We start from the raw sequence: 25,350 nt of genomic DNA, 5'->3' as shown, positions 1-25,350 counted from the left end.
AAAAGTAGCGAACGGCATGTCGATCATTGTAACGGAGTAAAAGTATCAATCCTTCTTCACATAAATACTCAAGTAAAAATAAAAAGTACGGTGCATTTAAAGTACTCTGATGAGTACAGTTCATCGGAAATGTTACTTGAATAAATGTAGCGCGTTACTACCCACCTCTGCCAATAGATTTCCCAATTTGTGAGTAAATTGCGATTATATCAGTGGGTTTTTGTGTGACGTTTTTGTTCGTTGGTTGTGTGCCGTGAGATTTTTCTAATGTCTAAAGAAGCACTTTGTGTGAGTTTTTACACTTGACTAACCTGCAGCGCCGCCCAACTTCCTCCTCCTCTTCCCCGGTGCAGGTTTAAAGTGTTTGGCTCGGTTTCCTGTCACATGGTCTGTGTCACATGGCCTGGAAATCGGATCGCTCCGCTCTACTATCTAGTCCTCACCCCCCTCCCTCGCTCAGCAAGAAGGTTGCCGGGTCGTTTCACGGACTTCCAGTGTAGAGCGCGACACGCGAGTCGAGAGCTGAGTCGAGTACGCCTCAACCTCACCTCACCTGGGACCATGGACCCGTGGACCGCCGCCTTCTCGCTGCTTCTTGCCGGGTTCTTCTTCCTGTCCTCCGCCACGCTCACTCACTTCGACTCGGGTGAGTCCACGACCTGTTATCGTCTTCTTTCTTCATCTTCTTCACCTTCTTCTCCGTCGTTTATTTCTTTATTTTCTTTCTCGCTTCTTCTAACTTTACTCGGTCCTGGTGCCCCGAGAAGACTTCCCTCCGGTGCCGGGAGAAGGCTTCTCTTTGGCGGAGACGCGCAGCGTTGTTTCTCCCATCAGTAACCCACGAAACGGCACCACAAACTAATTACAATATTATACTTTATATACCACATCTATTTTCATATTTTGTCTTATTATCGGATATTATGTGGAAAACGAGTGTTTTAGTCTGGGCTTTAGTCCACATTGCTTAATTTCAAACAGCATGTATGATGTGTACCGAGCCCATCGTATTGATTTGGAATTCTTAAAAATGCCCCAAATTTGGGCTCAATATTGTGAATAGTCACTCAAATATGTTCCTAGTGTGGATATTTAAATGTGAACCTCAACTCATGATTTATGACTCTGAAAGTGTTGAAAACGCCCTGATTTGGGGATAAATATTGGCAATATACAGTCATATAGTTAAGTAGTACGTTTGTAAGTATGTACTGTATTATTTTAAAATTGACTTGTTACTTTGGATTTGTTCAAAAAAGATTAAATCTTGGAATTGGGACGAGAAAAAGTAATTTAACAGCAGGTGGTGACACCTTTAATAATGCACATACAACTCAGGGTTTCCCCTATTTATGTCAGAAAAACAAATTTTTAGCTGTTTGTAGCGTAATATCATCTACCGTATGTGAGATACGGTCACCGGTGTTTCCACTGTGTTGATTGAAATGTGAATTTTAACTTATTTATGACTATGGAACAATCAAAATCTGGGCTAATACAGAGAGATGGCACCTTTAATGATACACATAAACATTTTCAAACATTTTCTTCTAATATGTTACAAAAATGTAAGGGGTGTTTGTGTTTCTAGGGTAGGACTGCACGATCGATTATGGCCAAAATAATATTCAATATGGTAATCACGATTATTAATCAAGGCGGCACGGTGGCCGACTGGTCAGCCTCACAGTTCTGAAGAGCGGGGTTCAATCCCCGGCCCCGCCTGTGTGGAGTTTGTATGTTCTCCCCGTGCCTGCGTGGGTTTTCTCCTGGCACTCCGGTTTCCTCCCACATCCCAAAAACATGCATGGTAATTGAAAACTCTAAATTGCCTGTAGGTGTGAATGTGAATGGTTGTTTGTTTGTATGTGCCCTGCGACTGGTTGGCAACCAGTTCAGGGTGTACCCCGCCTCCTGCCCGATGATAGCCGGGATAGGCTCCAGCACGCCCGCGACCCTAGTGAGGAGAAGCGGCTCAGACAATGGATGGATGGATGGATGGATGGTTTATTAATCACGAGCAATTATTCCTCGTTAGGGAAACATCTTTATTTTTATTGTACTACTTTTGAACAAACAATATGTAACAGTTTTCAGTACAAAATGAATCTTTAAATGAGCATAAATGCCAGATAATAATAAAAAATAAATGTACCCCCCAAAAAAATCGACTTTACTTAGGCCCAACTGAATAAATATGCTTCAACGAAGTGCAATCACAAATTACCAACTTAAAGCAAGCAAATGCAGTTAATGCATAAAACGCAATAGCATTAGGCTGTAAGCACCGACTTTTCATTTGAAAATCCCTGTCAACATAGTGAATTGTCAAGGACGGGTTCGTCTCCATTATTCTGCTTGACCATTGGTCAGTCGTGCACTGTCACAAACTACAAAGAACCTGACAGTTGTGATTTCCCTCTCTATTTACTCCCAGCGTTTTTTTCATTGGGGTCAGGCCAGCTGAAAAGTTGAAGTCAAAGTATCTGCTACGATTGTTAAAAGTGTCTTACCGTGACACGCCGCCTCTCTGCCAACGTGCTGAGAGGGCCAACTTCAAAATAGAAGCTTCATATATTACAACATTGGACATCAATGCCATTTTGGGCTTTTATTTTAGAGTTTGCCCCGGAGCGCGTTGACGGCGCTTAATGACACCTTAACCAAACGTTCGCTCCCTGGTGGCTGGCTGACTAGGTTGTGGGGACTGCTGGAAATGAAGCACTTTTCATATTCAGCAGTGCCCGCATTTTAAATAAAAAACATCGCAGACAATCAGGCTCATTTAATTGTGGCAGCAAAAATCGCGATCACTATCAAAATTTGATTAATTGTGCAGCCCTGTTCTAGGGTAATATTATCGACTTGTACACTCGCTCCATTGAGGTCCATAGCAACCATTCACTCATTTGTTAAGCTGCTAAACTCCTGAGAAGGTTGCCCGTAGTCGACCCACTAGTTTTGAGAGCCGGAGTTTATTTTGCTCACCACTGAGTCACATGACTGAATCATGTCCACTGATTCGGCGAATGAGGACTTTCATGTGCTTCCTCCTTTCTCTCTTCCTCCTATGCCGTCCAGGAACCCGTTCGGTTGTTTTCTTATCGAGACAGTATGAATAATCGATAATGTAAAATTGCACATCTTTAAAGCAACGTTCACGATTATATCGAAGGCAATATATATTGCCCACCCCTAATTTGTGAATATTCCTCAAATTTGGAATAAAAAGTCTGTTTACCTGTTAGGGCTACAACGATTAATCGAATACAGTGGGCTCCTGCATAGTCGCAGTTTGGTACCTGCGGATTCTCCTATTCACAGATTTAAAAAAAACAAAAAACATTTTTACATTTAAAAATGTTTTGGGCGGGGGAACCCGTTGTTAATGGAAAATGCTTATTGGAAGTATATCCCTCCTTATTCAATAATTTTCAGGGTTTAAAAAAAAATGTTTTTCAATGCAATTATAATGGACGACAATTATTTCTGGATTTTCGCTTTTTGTGCTCAGGCCTGGTCCCTATCCCCCCGAATAGCGGGGGTCCAGTGAAACTCAAATAGTTTGACTACAAAAAAAATAAAAGCAAAATCTCTGCCTCGAAGCTTCGCAGTGATCATTTTTCCACACAGACTACTGTAACTGCAGGCGCATGGACCTATCCGTGTAGAAATAAGGTATCAATGTTAGCTAATTTATCATAGCCTACCACCGTGAGTTAAAACGTATTGTAATGCCCTCACTAGTGGTCAAGCATAGACACAGCTGCTGGTGCACTTTCAATCACTTTATTGAACAAACAGTAACAAAATAAGGATGTAATAATAAGCACATTCATACAAGAGCTGCAATGGTCATAGATGATGCTCAGGCACTCAAGACTCAGACTGGCTAAATAGGCCCCGCCTTTTAAAGCCAGGCACACTCAAAGTCACAGATTCTACAGTAGAGTGCAAGGATGGTGACCCTAAGTGGACAAAATTAATACCTGCACCTCACGGGCATATTTTGTATCGGTATTTTGTTTTTAAATAATGCAAAATATTTTTTATTCGATTAATCAATTGGATAATCGATAGAATAATTTATTCAGAAAACATTTGATAGCTTCAGCCCTAGTAGATATGTTTCAGAAACATTTTAATTGGTTTAAATATGTAATGACCTCAGCAAGAAGCCCTTAACAGACCTTGAATTTGAGGTTTACACTGCTTTGCAATGCTGAATTAAACATGTCTTTTTTTTTGTTTACTCATCAACCTTCAGTTTTTACATCACATTTTGTGTACACCTCCCCTACACACAATATGGGGTCATAGCCTCCTCGCAGATATCTAATAACACCAACCGCACAAACTGAGCCCTGCCTGCTTTTTGCTGTAATTTGCGCCGCCTTTCATGTTAGAAGCGGCAAAAATCCGCAGGCTTTCCTTTTTAATTTTTTTGTCTTCTTAATGACACCCTTTAGGCTTCAAATTAGAGGGTCGGCCATCTGGGCTGGTGCTTAACTGCTCCCATGTGTACCTATGTATTAACACAAAGTATTTAAAGCCACGGTATTCCCCCTCGTAACACTGAGGGGAGAAAGAGAGGAGGGGGAGTCAACTGCATATTCGACAATCATTTCATGCGTTTACAAGACGTCTTACGATGTAATGAGCGTTTTTCATTTGTTCTATTTTTGCCCTGAAAAAAAGGCCAAAAGCGACGGTTAAAAGCTTAAAAAAAACACCTCGGGGAGCATCCGCCCAAGTTGGGCCATGCATGTAGCATACTATTAAATCACATTTGTCGTCAACACATGGCTGACGACTCGTGTTTGTTTGGATTCCTTTGCTTGACTGATATAGTAGAGATAAGTGTTGCAATAACCTGTCACGATATGCTCCGCTGAGATGCTCTCAGTGATAGTGTTTCCGATTGGGATTCCCCCTTGGATGGCACAGGTCGTGAATAGCTCGTTTGGAAACATGATCAAATATTCCATTCTGGGATTGCTCCGATTTTGTTCGGATTTGGGGGAAAAAAAATTCCCCTTTGAGAATAAACAAAAAATTAAGCACTTGTAGCAGAACCATGTTCACATGTAAAAAAAAAAAAAAAAAAAAAAAAAAAAAAAATGCTTTGAATAACAACAAACGTCGCTAAACTGGACCTCAAACGTGGAAATATTAGACCATGAAGTAGAACAGGTTTGCATGTTCACATGGTAACAGGTAATGCTTAGTGCAGTAAACCATGAGTAAAGATGCCGCCCCAATAAATGTTTATAATTTCCTATATTAACAGTTTAAACAGTAAATATATGCCAAACTATGATCCCAAAAACTTTTAACTTTACTCATCCTACCTTAAAAATAAATGGCTTACAGATTATTCAGTTTTGGCTATACAAAGCTTGTCTCTTGCTAATTGTGAGTTTTGGGTTAGGGTTAGGGTAGCTTTGGATCGGTTCCACAGAAAAAAATGTGAACAGGTTAATCGTGAACCATAGCAGCAAACCTTGGAAAGATTGGGCCTCAATTTAGCAAATATGTGAACGTGAAGCAGAGGAGGAATAAAATGATTATTTGCTCTCCAAAATAGGAAATGAGCAGATACACCTAGCGTGTGTTGAATAGTCTCATCATAAAAAAGCAAAGAATCGGCGTCTTCTGCTTTATTTTTACCCATTTCCTCATTCCTTGCACAATTTTTGCTTCTCTTCTGCATTGCTTTCACTGTATGTGAGTGTAAAAAAGAGCCAGAATGCGACATTTGGTAAAAATTCACCATTTTTGGAAGACAAACTTGAATTTCGTACGTGAAGGTTTCCTCTCATTTTTCCATGGAGCTCGCCGGTGTGGAGCACGTCACATCCTGCCTTTCACCCCCGAGGCTAACGTGGTTAGCCCGGGCCCCGTCAAGCAGAGGCCTGCTAAGGAATGCTCCCTACCTCTTTGACAGGTGCTTTGATTGACACGTAGATATTAATGCTAACTTTTAAAACATTTACAGAATTATATTTTTGGATAGTTTAAGATACAGTGCTGTGAAAAAGTATTGCCCACCCTTCTAAAATTATTCTATTTTTGCATAGTTTCCCCACTTTAATGTTGAAGATCATCAAACAAATGTAACTATCAGACAAATATACAGTGGGGCAAAAAAGTATTTAGTCAGTCACCAATTGTGCAAGTTCTCTCACTGAAAAAGATGAAAGAGGCCTGTAATTTTCATCATGGGTAGACAAGATGAGAAAAAAAAATCCAGAAAATAACTGTTAGATTTTTAAAGAATTTATTTGCAAATGATGGTGGAAAACAAGTATTTTGTCAATAACAAAAGTTCATCTCGATACTTTGTTATATACCCTTTGTTGGCAATGAGAGAGGTCAAACGATTTCTGTAAGTCTTCACAAGGTTTTCACACACTGTTACTGGTATTTTGGCCCATTCCTCCATGCAGATCTCCTCTAGAGCAGTGATGTTTTGGGGCTGTCGTTGGGCAACAGAGACTTTCAACTCCCTCCAAAGATTTTCTATGGGGTTGAGATCTGGAGACTGGCTAGGCCACTCCAGGACCTTGAAATGCTTCTTACGAAGCCACTCCTTCGTTGCCTGGGCGGTGTGTTTGGAATCATTATCATGCTGAAAGCAAAGCAAAGCAAAGCAAATTTATTGATATAGTGCATATCATACACAAGGTAACTCAATGTGCTTTACATGATTAAAAGCATTTAAAAACAAAGGGGGGAAAAAAAGCTTATAAACATTAAAACAAAGGGAAAAAAACCCAATAAAAGTACAATTAAAACAGCGTACAGTGCAAGAAATATCATTTAAAAGTGGAAATACTCCAAAAAGCACGAGAAAAAGAAGAGTTTTTAACCTGGATTTAAAAACATTCAAATTTGGGGCTGACATCACTTCTGTTGGCAACTTATTGTGTGCAGCATAATAGCTACCGTAATTTCTCGAGTATAATGCGCACCCGTGTATAATACGCACCCCCAAAGTTGACCTCAAAATTCTGGAAAACCCTTCTACCTATGTATAATGCATTTTTACAATGCATGATTTTGCTTAAAACATGAAGTATTATCTGTATTTTGTTAGTTTTTTTTCAAAGAATTATTCTGTAGTTAAGCACTTTATTTGAACACGTAATCCTTTTTTAAATTTACTTGCTCTTATTTTTAAATTCACAGTCCTACTTTTATTTAGTAAATTAGAAAGCACACGGTTGTGCTCATATGTTTGATTACCCCATCAGAATTTGTAAGATGGCTACAATTCTTGAAAGAAAACATGAAACCCAGGCGAAACGGATTTAATTTAATTTTAATGGGATTCAAATTATGTGAGTGTATGTGCCCTGGGATTGGCTGGCAACCAGTTCAAGGTGTACCCAGCATCCTGCCCGATGATAGCTGGGATAGTCTCCACCACGCCCGTGACCCAAATGAGGAGAAACGGCTCAGAAAATGGAAATGGATTCAAATTAAACGGTCAAGCATTTCAGAAAAGCATTATCATTCAACAAAACTTAACCATAAAGAAATGAATGATGGTTGTTGTTCACTCAGGAGTCATATTTAAAAATAAATAAATAAATAAATAAATATTTCACAAATTCTGCCAGGGTATGTAAATGTATGAGCACAACTGTACTTATATGCAATCATACGTACCCCTGTCATATTGGAATGAAAGTGTAGGCTACACCTTTTTTATAACCACTAGGTGGCGGTGGCATTTTGGAATGAAAGTGTACAGCTTTTTCATAACCACTAGTTGGCGGCATACATTTATAAAATGTGAATGTTTTTTCCATTTGCCCCTATACCCATGTATAATGCGCACTATTGACTTTTGACAATTTGTTTTGGGGAAAAGAAAAGTCCATTATACATGAGAAATTAAGGTAAATGCTGCTTCACCATGTTTGCTTTGGACTGTGTGCTCCACTATTTGACCTGAGTCTGTCGATCTCAGAGCCCTAGTGGGTTTATATTCTATTAGCATTCCATTCATGTATTCAGGACCTAAACCATTTAGTGATTTATAGACTAGTATCAGAACTTTAAAATAAATTCTAAAGCTGACTGGAAGCCAGTGTAAAAACTTTAGAATTTGATTAATATGCTCTGACCTCTTTGTTCTGGTCAGAACCCGAGCTGCAGGATTCTGAATGAGCTGTAGCTGATCAATGCTCTTTTTGGGGAGTCCAGTCAGAAGACCATTGTGATAGTCAAGTCTACTTTAGATAAAAGCATGGTTGAGCTTCTCCTGGTCTAATTGACACATCAGAATCAGAATCAGAATCAGAATCATCTTTATTTGCCAAGTATGTCCAAAACACACAAGGAATTTGTCTCCGGTAGTTGGAGCCGCTCTAGTACAACAGACAGTCAATTTACAGAACACTTTGGAGACATAAAGACATTGACAAAAAACAATTGTGCAAAAAGATGCAGAGTCCTCTAGCACTTAGAGCAGTTCGAATGACTAATATTGCAGTAGTCCGGTGCAATGACCATTGTGCAAAGGGTGCCGAGACTTCAAGGAGTGTATGCGGTTTAAAGTGACGAGTAGTGCGATCATCTGGGACAATGATGGTTGTGCAAATATTACAGATACTCCTCAATCGGTGTGCAAATGGAGCAGATGCTACTCTGGCATGAGTGGCCAGTATATGCAAATAGTGCAGCATGGCGAGACAACTACAGATGGTAGAAGGCAGTTTTAGTAATTGATTTGATATGACTGTTGAAAGTCAGGTGGGAATCTATCAGAACACCAAGGTTTCTGACTTGGTCTTTGGTTTTTAAAGAAAGTGACTCCAGGTATTTACTAACAGCAATCCTCTTTTCTTTATTGCCCAAAATAATTATCTGTTTTGTTGTGGTCTAATTGAAGAAAAGAAAAGACCCAGCCATGTTTCTTTCATCTTCAATGATCTTGCAGATGGAAGGAGGTTTTCACTCAAAATCTCACAATACATAGCCCCATTCAATCTTTCCTTTACACGGATCAATCATCCTAGTCACGTTGCAGAACAACTGCCCCAGAGCATGATGTTTCCATCCCCATGCTTCACAGTAGGTATGGTGTTCTTTGGATGTAACTCAGTATTCTTTCTCCTCCAAACACAAAAAGTTGAGTTTTTACCAAAAAGTTCTATTTTGGTTTCATCTGACCATATGACATTCTCCCAATCCTCTTCTGGATCATCCAAATGCTCTCTAGCAAACCTCAGACGGGCCTAGACATGTACCGGTTTAAGCAGGGGGACACGTCTGGCACTGCAGGATTTGAGTCCCTAGCGGCGTAGTGTGTTACTGATAGTAGCCTTTGTTGGTCCCAGCTCTCTCCAGGTAATTCAATTGGCCCCACCCGTGTGGTTCTGGGATTTTTGCTCACCGTTCTTGTGATCATTTTGACCCCACGAGGTGAGATCTTGTGTGGAGCCCCAAATCGAGGGAGATTATCAGTGGTCTTGTATGTCTTCCATATTCTAATAATTGGCCCCACAGTTGATTTCTTCACACCAAGCTGCTTACCTATTGCATATTCAGTCTTCCCAGCCTGGTGCAGGTCTACAATTTTGTTTTTGGTGCCCTTGACAGCTCTTTGGTCTTGGTCAGAGTGGAGTTTGGAGTGTGAATAATTGAGGTTGTGGACAGGTGTCTTTTAAAGTGATAATGAGTTCAAACAGGTGCCCTTAATACAGAGGAGCCTCTTTAAGAAGTTACAGGTCTTTGAGAGCCAGAAATCTTGCTTGTTTGTAGGTGACCAAAGACTTATTTTCTACCATAATTTGCTAATAAATTCTTTAAAAATCAGACTTTGTGATTTTCTGGATTTTTTTTTTCTCATTTTGTCTCTCATAGGTGAGGTATACCTATGATGAAAATTACAGGCCTCTCTCATCTTTTTAAGTGGGAGAACTTGCACAATTGGTGGATGACTAAATACTTTATTATCCCACTTAAACCCAGGTGAACTTAAAATGCTGCTTTTAAATGGTGATTTCATTTATTAAGGAAAAAACCCCTTAACCTTAATCACCGGTTTGACCATCCTCACCACCTCAGCAGCAACAACTGAAATTAAGCGTTTTCTATAGCTGGCAATGAGTCTATCATATCTCTGGAGAAATTTTGGTCTACTCTTCCTTGAAGAATCTTGAATTCAGCAAAAATGGAGGGATTTCGAGCATGAATGGCCTTTTTAAGGTCATGCCACTGCATTTCAATTGGATTCAAGTCTGGACTTTGAGGAGGCCACTCCAAAACCTTCATTTTGTTTTTTTAAGCCATTCAGAAGTTGACTTGATGGTGTGTTTTGGATTGTTATCCTGCTGCAGAACCCAAGTGTGTTACAGCTCTCTCTCTCTCTCTCTCTCTCTCTCTCTCTCTCGCTCTCTCTCTCCCTCTCTCTCTTTCTCTTTCACCTGGCACGCAGGAGGAGGAGATTGCAGTTGAAAAAAAGTGACTTTCAACCATTAAAACAACATGCACTTGCGAAAATGCGACAAGATGAAAATTTTAATTTCACAAGAAACCAATTTGGTAGGCAGTCTTGAGCCCTGAATTACCATTAATTGGCTTGTTAATTTCACCTGTAGTTTATCAAAGAAACTTCGTAAAATGAAATACGCAGTTTACTGAAAAAAGGAAAAAAAAAACCTTTGAGTCTCATTGGATTTAGCTTATACGAAAATGATAATCGGTTGGATTCATTTTCTTTTTTCGCACGTTTAACTTGCGCTTGATTCCTGTTATTACTTAACTGAAGATGGAACAGATGTGAAGGGAGCATTATCTACTTGATAGTTTTTTTTCTTTGTCGTGACGGGAGAGTTTACATACATTAGCTTATGAAAAAACATTGGTTTCATAGCCAAGTGTTGGCCATCTGTGTGTGTGTGTGTGTGTGTGTGTTTGCTCTCTTGTGCGAAAAACATGAACTCTTCTTCAACCGCACAGGGCGTGTCCGTTAAAGGTTGCTAAGTCGACGTCTGGCTTCAGTTGTCAGTTTGTGCAGGTGTGTGTGTGCATGTGTGTTTGTTTGTATTGCACACATGGTGATATGAGGCAAACACATTTGACTGTTAGCTGTACATGGACACACATGGAAGGGATCGGGAGCATACCGGATGAGAACGTTAAAAGTAATGAAACCTATCTTTTAAAATGTGGGCCTTTTTTTTTTATTTTAGTGACAGGGTGTGGTCTGTGAACCTTGTACCATAGTTATGTATTAAATGGTCAATGTGCCTCTAACACACCATATTTACACTGTATTTGATTCGTGTTTTACTATTTTAACGTCTATCATTTCTTTCAAGTTTCAACGTACAGTAGAACTATTATGCATACTTAAGTTATTATGCATGTCAACTGTTTCAGGTGAATTTGTGAATAGCAACCCTCCAATAGACTGCGATTGACTGTATTACAATTTGAAGATTATTCAAGCTACTTTTCTATTTTTATCTGGGATGTGTATTGTTTGTAGTCTTATCTACTGCATGCCTGAATCTGATAAGCTACCCTGAACCAAGGCAAAACAAACTGACACCACTCACTTACCGGCTCAGATGTTGATTTCCTCATGCGCGAATGTCATTTAAGTGAAATTCATGCTAATGTATTGCAGATTGGGCCTTAATCCCCTCCTAGACTTTAGCAGCAGTAACACTGTGAGAAGTTATTCACACAAGAGAGGAAAAGCCTGTCTCAGAAGTCTTTGCTCGTGCTTGTTGACAGAATTTGACAAAAGGTCATAATGTGTGCGCCGCTCGTGCCCATCTACTTCATGTCGACCTCTGGGTGGATATACCCTTGCGGAGGTCATGTTTTGCAGGCGACGCCCTCTATCTGCCGTCCGTGCCAAGGCATTGGACTGCCTCCCCCTCAGAAAACCGCCATGGAAACGTACCCGGTTATTACAAGCACAGTGGTGCTTATTATTGTGCCGCCGTGACTGCAGGCCTGTCACGTTCAAAGGCCTGCTTTCGTTTGATCACAGTACCTCCCTGCACTAGTTTTTTTCCCTCTTTCCTTTCTTCTATTTTACATGTCACGCAAATCGCCACCTGCCCACGCTGCTGCTCTGTCTACCTGGCATGCAAAGCAGCGCAGGCGAAGCTCAAAGGTCCCCAAATTGCAAGTGGACAGGGCGGTGTGACGCTTGGTCCGGATGGTGAGACGGAAGTGTCCCCAGTAGGACATTTAGGGTCAGACTGTTGTCACTAAAAAGTCCCTCAGGCTGAGAGGTGACAGGAACTGGAAGTCATAAAGCAATAAGAAACCACAAGGAACAGGTAGAAACAGAGAATGACAAAGGAACAGGAAGCCAAAAAGGAGCAGGAAGAAACAGGCAGCTATAAAGGAACAGCAAGGAACAGGAAGCCATACAATAACTGGAAGCCTGAAAGGCACAGGAAGTCACAAAGGAACAGGGAGTCTTCCAGGAACAGGAAGCCACACAGAAACAAGAAGCCCGAAAGGAACAGGAAGTCACAACGGAACATGCGGCCATGCAGGAACAGGAAGGCCGAAAGGAACAGGAAGTCACAAAGGAACAGGCAGTCATACAGGAACATGAAGCCACACAGCAACAGGAAGTCACAAAGGAACATTGAGTCATACAGGAACAGGAAGCCCGGAAGGAACAGGAAGTCACAAAGGAACAAAGCCAGAAAGGAACAAGAAGCCAGAAAAGAAGAGGAAGTCATACAGGAACAAGACACCAGAATGAAATAGCGAGTCACAAATTTTGTTTTGGAAATTGTTTACATGACAATGCTTGAAATCGAAGTCCGAAGGTTTTGCCCACGACATGGTACTCAAGTCAAAACACTGAAAACGCTGGTTTGTAAAATCCAACGTTTGTTTTGGTAAGTTTCCTTTTCATGTTCCCTTAACCAGACAGCGGTAGTTTACATCGTACTCTGTTATTCCTGGTGTTTCCCTGATGGAAAAACATGAGTAGCGAGGAGAACGTTGTGGTCCCTGCAAGTCAACGTGGGATTAAAGCTGTCACTAGGCTGTCTCTAACTCAAGAATCACTTAAGAACCTCCAGAGTGTTTGCCAGGAAAATAAATAAGCACAGATATCTGCAAGATCTACTTAATGTGCACCTCTAACAAAATATTTTTTACTGCGTTACTTCCCACCACTTTGCCGTACGTACAGCGCTGTGAAAAGGTATTGGCCCCCTTCTCAAATGCTGAGATTTTTCCATAGTTTCCCCACTTTAAGGCTTAAAATCATCAAACAAATGTAAATATCAGACGAATATAGCCCAAGTGAGCTTAAAATTCTGTTTTTAAATGGTGATTTCATTTATTAATAATAAATTAAAAAAACCTTCAAAATTACCTGGCCCTGTGTGAAAAAGTAATGGCCCCCTAAACCGAATAACTGGTTGCGCCATGCTCAGCAGCAACAACTGAAATCGAGCGTTTTCTATAACTGTTTGAATTCAGCAAAAATGTTGCGTTTTCGAGCATGAACGGCCTTTGTAAGGTCATGCCACTGCATTTCAATGGGATTCAAGTCTGGATTTTGACTAGGCCACTCCAAAACCTTCACTTGTTTTTTTAAGCCATTCAGAACTTGACTTGCTGGTGTGTTTTGGATCTTTTTGCTGCTGCAGAACCCAAGTGTGCTTCAGTTTGAGGTCGCAAACCTATGGCTGAACTTTCTCCTTCAGGGTTTTCTGTTACAGAGCAGAATTATTGGTTCCATCAATCACAGCAAGTTGTCCAGGTCCTGAAGGAGGAAAGCAGCCCAAGACCATCACAATAACGCCACCATGTTTGACTGTTGGTATGATGTTCTTTTTCTGAAATGGTGTGCTACATTTACACCATATGTAACAAGACACACACCTTCCAAAAAGCTCAACTTGTATATCATCAGTCCATATTATATTCTCCCAAACGTCTTGGGAATCATTCAGGTGTTTTTTTTTTTTCAAAAGTAAGATGAGCCACTGCTGACCAATTTATGTTCTTTTTGGTCAGCAGTGGTTTTCACCTTGGAACTCTACCATCGATGCCATTTTTGCACAGTCTCTTCCTTACTTTTGTGTCAAGAACAATGACCTTAACTGAGACAAGGGAGGCCTAAATTCCTTTGTGGCCTCCTCGATGAGTCGTTACTGCTCTCTTGGGGTTATTTTTGTAAACTGGCCACTCCTGGGAAGGATCACCACTGTTCCATGTTTTCTCCATGTAAGGATAATGGCTCTCCCTATTGTTTGCTGGAATCCTAAAGCTTTAGAAATGGCTTTTGTAACCCTTTCCAGACTGATAGATGTCAATTACTTTATTTCTTGACTGTTCTGGAATTTCTTTGGATCGGGTCATTTTGTTGCAGCTTTTTTGGATCTTTTGTCCGACTTGATTTCGTCGGGACAGACTCTGTTTAAGGGATTTCTTGACTGAACAGGTCTGGAGGTAATCAGGCTTGGGTGTGATCAGTGAAAATTAACCAAAAATTAAGTTAAGTCAGTTAATTCAGTTATGACAGTCAAGGCATGATTTAACAAGGGGGTTAATGACTTTTTCACACAAGGCCAGGTAACTTTGAATATTTTTATTTTCCTTAAAAAGATCACCATTTAAAAACAGTATTTTAAGGTCACTTGGGTTATATTTGTCTGATAATTATATTTGTTTGATGATCTTAAACATTGAAGTGGGGAAACTATGCAAAAATATTAGGATTTGAGAAGGGGGGGGGGCAATACTTTTTCACGGCACTGTATGTCGTGTTCCCCCGGCGAATGACATTCTCGCCCGAGCCCATCACGCCGTAACAAGCTCTGCAGACGAGGGGGCTAAATCGAATAGTCGCAGAACAATAATGAAACAGTGTAGCGACCTATGTTCATCTAGGAATTTTATTAAGTCAAACACAACATTTTGTTTTTCATCAACAAAAGTCAATTTAGATCCACATGGAATGAAATAGAAGAGGAGTCAACACCTGGGGGCTACAAGATGTTTTTTAAAAAAAAATGTATTCACTTATTTTTGTATTTTATGTCAAACTGTCGTTTTCAGGCTATTAATTTTATTGACACGGTGGAAGACTGGTTAGAGCATCTGCCTCACAGTTCTGAGGTCTGGGGTTCAATCCTCGGCCCTGCCTGTGTGTTGTTTGCATGTTCTCCCCGTGCCTGCGTGGGTTTTCTCCGGGCACTCAGGTTTCCTCCCACATCCCAAAAACATGCATGCAAATATTTATTTAATTGACAACTCTAAATTGCCCGTAGGTGTGAATGTGAGTGCAAATGGTTGTTTGTTTATATGTGCCCTGCGATTGGCTGGCAACCAGTTCAGGGTGTACCCCGTCTCCTTCCCGATGATTGCTGGGATAGGCTCTAGCACGCCCGCGACCCTAGTGTGGATAAGCGGCTCAGAAAATGGATGGATGGATAATTAATGCTCATACTGTATGTAATTGTATTATTTATAATTATTTTATTATTTTAATTATCATTTATTACCAGTAACCAATTATTTAATAAAATGATATGTATTTAAAATGGTTTATTTTTCACATAAGTTTAATGTAAGTATTAAATTTTAATAATAAAATAATACATTCCTTGTTTTAAAGTTAAAATTTTAATTAATTTAATTATAAATAATGAACCAGTTATTTGATACAATAAAAGAAATTTAAATTTGTTTATTTTTTAATTTTTTTGTTTTTCATGTAACTATTATATATATATATATATATATATATATATATACAGAGAGAGAGAAATTTTGAATGTTAATTCATTACGGTAATTTATTTCATTAACCATTTAATCCAATAAAATAAAGTTTAATTGCTTTATTTGACACTTATTTTGTATTTTATGTGATTTACACAATAATTTATAATTGTATTTTATACTAATTTAATTCATAATTTTGTTAACAAAATCAAAAGTATTTTTACAGTGGTATTATTACAAAAGCAAGCTGCCTTGCTTTATTTATATAGCACATTTCATACACAAGGTAAACCTATGTACTTTACATGACTGAAAGCATTTAAAAACAAAACGTAAAAGATGTTTAAAAACAAAGTACAGAAAATAAACTACAGCTTACTAAAATTACTAAAATAAGGTACAGTGCAAGAAAAATATATATTTCTAAATGATTGTGCTTTAAAATGCTCAATCGTAAGCATGAGTAAAAAGAATAGCTTTTAACTTGGATATATTGCATAATATCAATCAATCAATCAGCCAATTATAAATAAATTGGCAAATTATCTGATAACATTCAATATTAAAAATATAAAATGTGAATGTAAATTAGTTTTTTTCCCAATATTTTCATTATTCGCTATTTCAATCAATCAATTAAGAAATTATTAAAGGAGATTGATGAATACAAAATTCATACATTTTAATTCACCAATTTTAGAATAAAAATTATTCACAATATATGAATAAATATATTTGAACAAATATTACAGGAATCTTGCTCATGTTAATGTTGAGTGCGCCAGATTACAGAGCGGACGCCATACTTTGGCTGCCCCTGGTCTAAAATGTCTCCACTGTTTGTGTTCCATAAAATGGGAAATTAAAAAAATCAGCTCTGGGCGAGTCTTTGCTGCTGCAGCCTCACTAGCGATTTGCGCACTTTTGATTCTTTTTTATATCTAAGCCTGAAAAGCCTTCTGACATTTGGTCTTTGTAGTTGCCTTTTTTTCAGTGCGTGCTTTTAATAAAGTTTGTGACATTTCAAACATCTTCCACGCTTCTTGCCAATCATCGGTCCAACTGTGGTTGTGAGGAAAGAAAAAAGCATGTATTTTGTGGTCACGTGGAATTCTGACTTCTGCGCGTAAGCAGCAACACATGATGGAGGGATATTAAATTGCTCGTGTGTCAGACATGACCTGTCCGGCGAACTTGACTTTCTTTTTATACGCTGGTAATGTTTGGGTCCGGGCCACCGAGGTCAGCTCTGTGCTGTGGCAGAATAATAGGCAGCCACTTTACTGTAAATACACGAGCGAGTCATTTCGCTGCTTTTCGTCCATCTGCTTTAGTTTGTGGGCCAAATGCGCACATTTCCTCCGTGCGGGAAAATGCCTACGGAAAGGGATCCCTGCGACAAACAAGCGGATGTGGGTCGGCGAGCCCAGCAAATGTTGGAACAAAGGGATTGCAGTGAAGCTAAGTGGACAGCAAACACGCCAACAAAGCTGGTACCCAGGACGGCGTCTAGAGGCTCTCTATCCTCCTGTAAAGTGGTTTGTTTGGTCAGATGTAAACAAAGTAGGGGTTGAACGACTAAGATTTTTTGTAGTTAACTGTATTGAGAGTCCCCCTTCCCATGGGCTCACCACCTGTGGGAGGAGCCATAGGGGTCCGGTGAAGCGTGAGCTGGGCGGTGGCCGATGGCAGGGACCTTGGCGATATGATCCCCGGCGAGAGAAGCTGGGTCTAGGGACGTGGAATGTCACCTCTCTGGCAGGGAAGGAGTCCGAGCTGGTGTGCGAGGTTGAGAAGTTCCGACTAGATATAGTCAGGCTCGCCTCCACACACAGCTTGGGCTCTGGTACCAGTCCTCTTGAGAGGGGTTAGACTCTCTTCCACTCTGGAGTTGCCCACGGTGAGAGGCGCCGAGCAGGTGTGGGTATACGTATTGTCCCCTGGCTTGGCACCTGTACATTGAGGTTCACCCCTGGTGGATGAGAGAGTAGCCTCCCTCTGCCTTTGGGTGGAGGGACGGGTCCTGATTGTTGTTTGTGCCTATGCACCAAACAGCAGTTCAGAGTACCCACCCTTTTTGGAGTCCTTAGATGAGGTGCTGGAGAGCGCTCCCGCTGGGGACTCTGCCGTTCTGCTGGGGGACTTCAATGCCCACGTGGGCAATGACAATGAGACCTGGAAGGGCGTGATTGGGAGGAACGCCCCCCCCCCCCCCGAGCGGTGTTCTGTTATTGGACTTCTGTGCTCATCACGGATTGTCCATAACATACACCATGTTCAAGCATAAGGGTGTCCACACGTGCACTTGGCACCAGGACACCCTAGCTCACAGTTTGATGATCGACTTTGTGGTCGTGTCATCGGACTTGCGGTCGCATGTCTTGGACACTCGGGTGAAGAGTGGGACGGAGCTGTCACCTGGTGGTGAGTTGGCTCCGATGGTGGGGGAAAATGAAGGTCCGACCTGGCAGGCCCAAATGTATTGTGAGGGTCTGCTGGGAACGTCTGGCAGAATCTCCTGTCAGAAAGAGTTTAAACTCCCACTTCCGACAGAACTTTGCTCACGTTCCGGGGGATTCGGGGGACATAGAGTCCGAGTTCGTTGCTGAGGTGGCCGACCGGAGCTGTGGCCGTAAGGTGGTCGGTGCCTGTTGTGGCGGTAATCCCCGAACCCGTTGATGGACAACAACGGTGAGGGATGCCATCAAACTGGAGAAGGAGTCCTATCGGGCTTTTTTGGCCTGTGGGACTCCTGAGGCAGCTGATGGGTATTGGCTGGCCAAGTGGAATGCATCTTTGGTGGTCGCTGAAGCAAAAACTCGGGCATAGGAGGAGTTCGGTTAGGCCATGGAAAAACACTTCCGGACGGCTTCGAGAAAAGAGTGTGATCCCCCTGTAGTTGGAACACACTACAGGGGGATCACACTCCTCAGCCTCCCTGGTAAGGTCTATTCAGGGGTGCTGGAGAGGAGGGTCCGTCGGGAAGTAGAATCTCAGATTCAGGAGAAGCAGTATGGTTTTCGTCCTGGCCGTGGAACAGTGGACCAGCTCTACACCCTTGGCAGGGTCCTCGAGGATGCCTGGGAGTTCACCCAACCAGTCTACATGTGTTTTGTGGACTTGGAGAAGGTGTTCGACCGTGTCCCTTGGGGAGTCCTGTGGGGGGGTGCTTCGGGAGTATGGGGGTACCGAACCCCCTAATACGGGCTGTTCGGTCCCTGTACAACCGGTGTCAGAGTTTGGTCCGCATTGCCGGCAGTAAGTCGGACTCGTTTCCGGTGAGGGTTGGACTTTGTCACCGATTCTGTTCATAACTTTTATGGACAGAATTTCTAGGCGCAGCCAAGGCAAAGAGGGGGTCCGGTTTGGTGGCCTCAGTATTGCATCTCTGCTTTTTGCAGATGATGTGGTTCTGTTGGCTTCATCAAGCCGTGATCTCCAACTCTCACTGGAGCGGTTCGAAGCAGACTGTGAAGCGGCTGGGATGAGAATCAGCACCTCCAAACCTGAGACCATGGTCCTCAGTCGGAAAAGGGTGGCGTGCCCTCTCCAGGTCGGGGATGAGATCCTGCCCCAAGTGGAGGAGTTCAAGTATCTTGGGTTCTTGTTCACAAGTGAGGGAAGAATGGAACGAGAGCTCGACAGGCAGATTGGTGCAGTGATGCGGACTTTGTATCGTTTCGTTGCGGTAAAGAAGGAGCTAAGCCGAAAGGCGAAGCTCTCAATTTACTGGTCGATCTACGTTCCTACCCTCACTTATGGTCACAAGCTGTGGGTCATGACCAAAAGAACAAGATCCCGGATACAAGCGGCCGAAATGAGTTTCCTCCGCAGGGTGTCTGGGGTCTCCCTTAGAGATAGGATGAGAAACCATTGGTGTATGACTCGGTGAATGTGTGAGCATCTGTAAAGTGCTTTGGGCACTCTGGCGGTGTAGTGTTCCATACAGTAAGTGAATTCCATTTACCATGTACATTTCAGAGTCCGTACTTTTATACTTAAAGGTCCCATGCCATCACAATCCAATGTTTTATATTGTTTTATGCATAACATAGGTCAAAATAAGCCTGTGACCTGGTTTAAATGCGGTTTGCCCATTGAATGCAAAAGACGATAAACAGCACAAGGCTTGTAAAACGACCGGATCAGATTTCCGTGTATTTGCGACGTCAAACGTTAACTCATTATTCAAGTACCTTCCCACTTTGTGGTTGCTACACGCCCACTCACTTCGGGAAAAGTTGCTGAGTGGTAACGCGGCTGCGTCTTGCGCAAAGCTTAAATTTGACCTCACCTGCCAAACTCAGGAGTTGAGGAATAAATGGCTTCCATTTATCTTGGGAAAAACTCCTCAGCATTTCAGAACCAAAATTGTGCTGTGTCAGGCCCATTTTGTGAAGCATGGCTTTGTAAAAATATGCATTTTACACTATGCTGGAAATGCATTTCCGGGTTCGCAGCAAGCTAGCAAGCTGTGCAGCTGCCACCAAGCCATACAAATACAGTATATAAAAGCATACATGTGTTTTGCAACGACTCTTAATTATACTTATAATGTCAAATATAACTGGCGCCAAAACGTGCGCAGCAGATGAATACCGCGAGCCAGTTACAGTACGTTATAGTGATTGAATGGGACCCGCTTTCAAAATGTCCTCCTCTGTTTTACTTCACCCACGTGACATGTCCCCTCTTCTGCGGGATTGTGACTTGTGATTCGTGGGCGAACAATGCAACGCTTGGTGAACTCGATGATAGCAAGACCTCTCCGAATCAAATGAAATGAATGCGAGGTCGCTATGAATGCTTGGCCGAGCCGCCGAGATATCGCCATTCGCCAATGGTCTATCAAAGCAAAACTGTTTTCCATATTTAAATTGAGAAGATGAGCGATTCAGTCAGAGCCAGTCGTAAAAGACCAACTACAATAGCTTAAAAAAGGACTTCATGGGCATTTTCAACTAAAATTATCAAGCAAACCCGATAGAAGGAGATCAAAGATCATAAAAAATTATTACAAAAAATCTGATGGCACAGGACCTTTAAGTAGAGGAGATGAATAAGGACTTCTACTTTTACCAGAGTCCTTTTTTACACAAGTTTCTGTACTTTTACTTAAGTACGTACAGAGCGAGTACTTTTGCCACTTCTTTCCAATGTTGATACCTGCAGGTGCTTTACTAGACTCTTATCAGCCTTTGTCCTTCATGTTGATGAGCCAATGACAAACCCATTGCAAAGGTTTTGCTCTCAAGAGGGCTGAAATTCAAGTCTTCAGGTGGCCTCCCATATTGAAGGTCAAAATAAAACCGCTCCATCTTGCAGCTGCAGACCCCACAGAACAGCGGGATGGTCACACTCTACCGATGCCATGAAACAGAATCTGCCGGCCCTCAATGGATCCTCCGTAATGGAGGCCGGTGGGATCCCCCCCCACCCCCCACCGCCCTTGTCTTTTAACCAAACCATCTGCTTCCCGGTACCAGTGCGCTTCCCACAGTCACACAAACCACAGTGAAAGGGGATCAGTTTCACAGGCCAGATCAGGAATAGGAGAAGCTGCCGTTTTAAAAGGGGGTCTGAAAGATTGCGGTGGCCTCTTTAGCGGCCCATTGTGGCGTTGTTATTGTGACTCTGGACACAATAAAAACTCTTTTAGCTGACGTCCACCGGAGATCGGATACGCTGCGAATGGGCGATGTCTTCATGTTGTGACTGCCCGCTCAAAATAAGATGAAAGGAATTAAGAAGAATCTTGCAAAGAAACAGAAAGATGTTCTGTGCAAAGTAATCCGCTGACCAGAAAGAGTTTACGCGAAAACATCTCGGCTGGTTTGTGGCACAAAAACACTTTTGTTTTTTTTTTTGTTTTTTTGCATATATGAGAGCCAAACTTGCAAAAACAATCCAACATGCCTACAGACCAGTGTCGTTTACATGGACAGAAACAAACACGCTGTGACTGCTTGTGATAGATTTGGATGGAGGCTCATTGGATTCAGATGGTTGAGCAAATCCAAGCAACACATGAACTAAAACCGTTCTTTTTAGATTGTATCCCACAACTTGCACAATGAGTTGTCTAAATTAACTCAGCAGTTTCTGTTTAGTTTTACAATAAACGTGGCTTTAAGTATTGATTTGAGTGAGTTAGGCCCAAATTCCAGGAACTATATTGTCATCAAAATACCCAGAGGATGAGGAATTATAATTGAAGATATGGTTGCCCTCTGTGGGCCAGTTATAACTGTAAAACCACATAAATACGATATCACTTTTTGAAGCGGTATTTTGTTTTTTAATGAGTTTTTACTGCATACTTACTTACTGTAATGACCTTGCATATGGGAAAGGAGAGCCACAGTCGCTGATGTACTTTTCTTTATTGAATGACTTGAGAACAGTAAAACACAATGATCACACTCATGCAGGAGCTGCTGTCGGCCACAGCTCACACCTCACACACCATGCCATCGACCCCGCCTCTTAAAGACACAGACACTACAATATGTACAGTATTTTCTATACATTTCATGTTTGCAATTAGTTTTTTAGTGTTCAAATATATTTACAATGTCTTGTAAAGTTAAAAGCCTGTGGGAGTGGTAAAACTAGGGTGCGTGGTAAATGCAGCCTAGGGTATAGTTTTGGTCCCTACCAACCAATCGCAATAATGCTTGATGACATTATTGTATCTGCCTTAGTGTGAAAATGGTTTCAACTTCAAACACGTTTAACCACAGAGCTGGAGGAGTTGCAGGAAGTATGTGCGTCTATGTTGAACAGTCACCTATTCTCCCTGCTTGACTGCTATGGAAATAATGAGTAATAATAATGCTAAATTAACTTGCTCCGTACCACCTATGAGCTGCTGCTGGCTTGCTTGCATGACTAAACACGGTGTGGAGCCCCTTCTCTAAGTCACTCATTCTTGCCTCCGTGGTGGCGAATACGGTACACTTCTGATGAGTATCGTTATCACTAAAGGTGGACGAGTAGTAGCTAATCATGTTCACACCGAGCTCGAAGAGACAACTGGAGAAGACGGAGAAGGCATGGTAACTGCTAACCTAACGTGAAATTTAAAGTAGCGAAACAACAGTTTAAGTACTTAGGTGGTACCTTACACTTTTAACTGAAGTATAGCTGTACACGTGTTGTAGCAGAGATTAATCAACTATGAAAAGCAAACTAGCAGGTAAATGTGTCTAGAGCGAAAAATAATACGACTGCACAGCAACCACACATGTCCAAAGACTGGAAATGAATCAGTACTTTACTGCATATTGCATACGTCAGCCAGGAAAAGCGTAAAAGGTCAAAAGTGTATTAATACTGTAGTATTTGTAATATCAGCAATGTTATTTGTGTTTCTTTGCCCTATTTTGCACAATAGAGTGCTGAGTTTTAATTTTGAGTTGTGTAAAAGTACATTATACTATATCTTAGTTTTTGTTGTTGTTTTTACTTTATAAATTTTTTTTTAGCTTTGTTAGGGGATTCTACAACCCCAATTCCAATGAAGTTGGGACGTTGTGTTAAACATAAATAAAAACTGAATACAATGATTTGCAAATCAACCTATATTTAATTGAATACACTACAAAGACAAGATATTTAATGTTCAAACTGATAAACTTGATTGTTTTTGGCAAATAATGATTAACTTAGAATTTTATGGCTGCAACACGTTCCAAAAAAGCTGAGAAAGTTGAGGAATGCTCATCAAACCCCTGTTTGGAACATCCCACAGGTGAACAGGCTAGTTGGGAACAGGTGGGTGCCATGATTGGGTATAAAAGGAGCTTCCCTGAATTGATCAGTCATTCACAAGCAAAGCTGGGGCGAGGTTCACATCCTTGTGAACAAGTGCATGAGAAAATAGTCGAACAGTTTAAGGACAATGTTCCTCAACGTACAATTGCAAGGAATTTAGGGATTTCGTCATCTACAATTCATAATATCATCAAAAGGTTCAGAGAATCTGGAGAAATCACTGCATGTAAGCGGCAAGGCCGAAAACCAACATTGAATGCTCGTGACTTTCGATCCCTCAGGCGACACTGCATCAAAAACCGACATCAACGTGTAAAGGATATCACCACATGCGCTCAGGAACACTTAAGAAAACCAATGTCAGTAAATACAGTTCGGCGCTACATCCGTAAGTGTAACTTGAAACTCTACTATGTAAAGCAAAGCCATTTATCAACAACACCCAGAAACGCCGCCGGCTTCTCTGGGCCCGAGCTCATCCAAGATGGACTGATGCAAAGTGGAAAAGTGTTATGTGTTTAGTCCACATTTAAAATTGTTTTTGGAAATTGTGGACGTCGTGTCCTCCGGGCCAAAGAGGAAAAGAACCATTCGGACTGTTATGGACGCCAAGTTCAAAAGCCAGCATCTGTGATGGTATTGGGCTGTGTTAGTGCCAATGGAATTGGTAACTTACACATCTGTGAAGGCACCATTAATGCTGAAAGGTAAATACAGGTTTTCGAGAAACATATGCTGCCTTCCAAGCAATGTCTTTTTCGTGGACACCCCTGCTTATTTCAGCAAGACAATGCCAAACCACATTCTGCACGTGTTACAACAGTTTGGCTTTGTAGTAAAAGAGTGTGGGTACTAGACTGGTCTGCCTGCAGTCCAGACCTGTCTCCCATTGAAAATGTGTGGCGCATTATGAAGCGTAAAATACGACAACGGAGACCCCGGATTGTTTAACAGCTGAAGCTGTACATTAAGTAAGAATGGGAAAGAATTCCACCTGCAAAGCTTCAACAATTAGTGTCCTCAGTTCCTAAACGTTTATTGAATGTTGTTGAAAGAAAAGGTGATGTAACACAGTGGTAAACATGACCCTGTCCCAGCTTTTTTGGAACGTGTTGGAGCCATAAAATTGCAAGTTAATGATTATTTGATAAAAACAATAAAGTTTATCAGTTTGAAGATTAAATATCTTGTCTTTGTAGTGCATTCAATTAAATGTAGGGTGAACATGATATGCAAATTTTGTATTCTGTTTTAATTTATGTTTAACACAACGTCCTAACTTCATTGGAATTGGGGTTGTATAACACATTCAGAAAAACTTCCATTATAATTTTTACATAGATGTTTATGTCGTAATATTGACCATTACCGTGAAGGGATTCCGTTTATACTGTTATATACATTTTAAGCCGTTTTGCCCAGCCCAACTGTGTGTGTGTGTGTGTGTGTGTGCGTGTGTGTGTGTCGCGCGCATACGTACACACACTCACACACAAACACACACACAGTGCCGTGAAAAGTATTGGTCCCCTTCTCAAATTCCTATACTTTTGCACAGTTTACACACTTTAATGTTGAAGATCATCAAACAAATGTAAATATCAGACAAATATAACCCAAGTGAACTTAAACTGCTGTTTTTAAATGGTGATTTCATTTATTAAGGAAAAAAACCTATTCAAAGTTACCTGGCCCCATGTGAAAAAGTAATGGTCCCCTAAATCTTATAACTGGTTGGCCCATCCTCAGCAGCAACAACTGAAATAAAGCATTTTAGCAATGAATCTCACATCTCTGTGGAGATACTTTGTCCCAATCTTCCTTGCAGAATTGTTTGAAT

General features: G+C 41.2%; 1 protein-coding gene across 3 annotated transcripts in view; it reads left to right on the top strand.

Moving 5' to 3' along the window:
* Window positions 1-410: 410 nt before the first annotated feature.
* kremen1 (kringle containing transmembrane protein 1) overlaps window positions 411-25,350 on the top strand; it is a 98,996-nt gene continuing 74,056 nt past the window's right edge. For all 3 annotated transcript variants that reach the window (XM_061672563.1, XM_061672562.1, XM_061672561.1), the window contains exon 1: window positions 411-646. In XM_061672563.1, coding sequence (XP_061528547.1) covers window positions 562-646 — 85 coding nt within the window. In that variant the 5' untranslated portion in view covers window positions 411-561. The remainder of the gene's footprint in view (window positions 647-25,350) is intronic.

This window comes from Phycodurus eques, chromosome 3, assembly GCF_024500275.1.
Source record: "Phycodurus eques isolate BA_2022a chromosome 3, UOR_Pequ_1.1, whole genome shotgun sequence".
NCBI lineage: Eukaryota > Metazoa > Chordata > Actinopteri > Syngnathiformes > Syngnathidae > Phycodurus > Phycodurus eques.
Note: the sequence above shows the minus strand (reverse complement) of the source record. Positions and strands in the feature narration are given on the sequence as shown.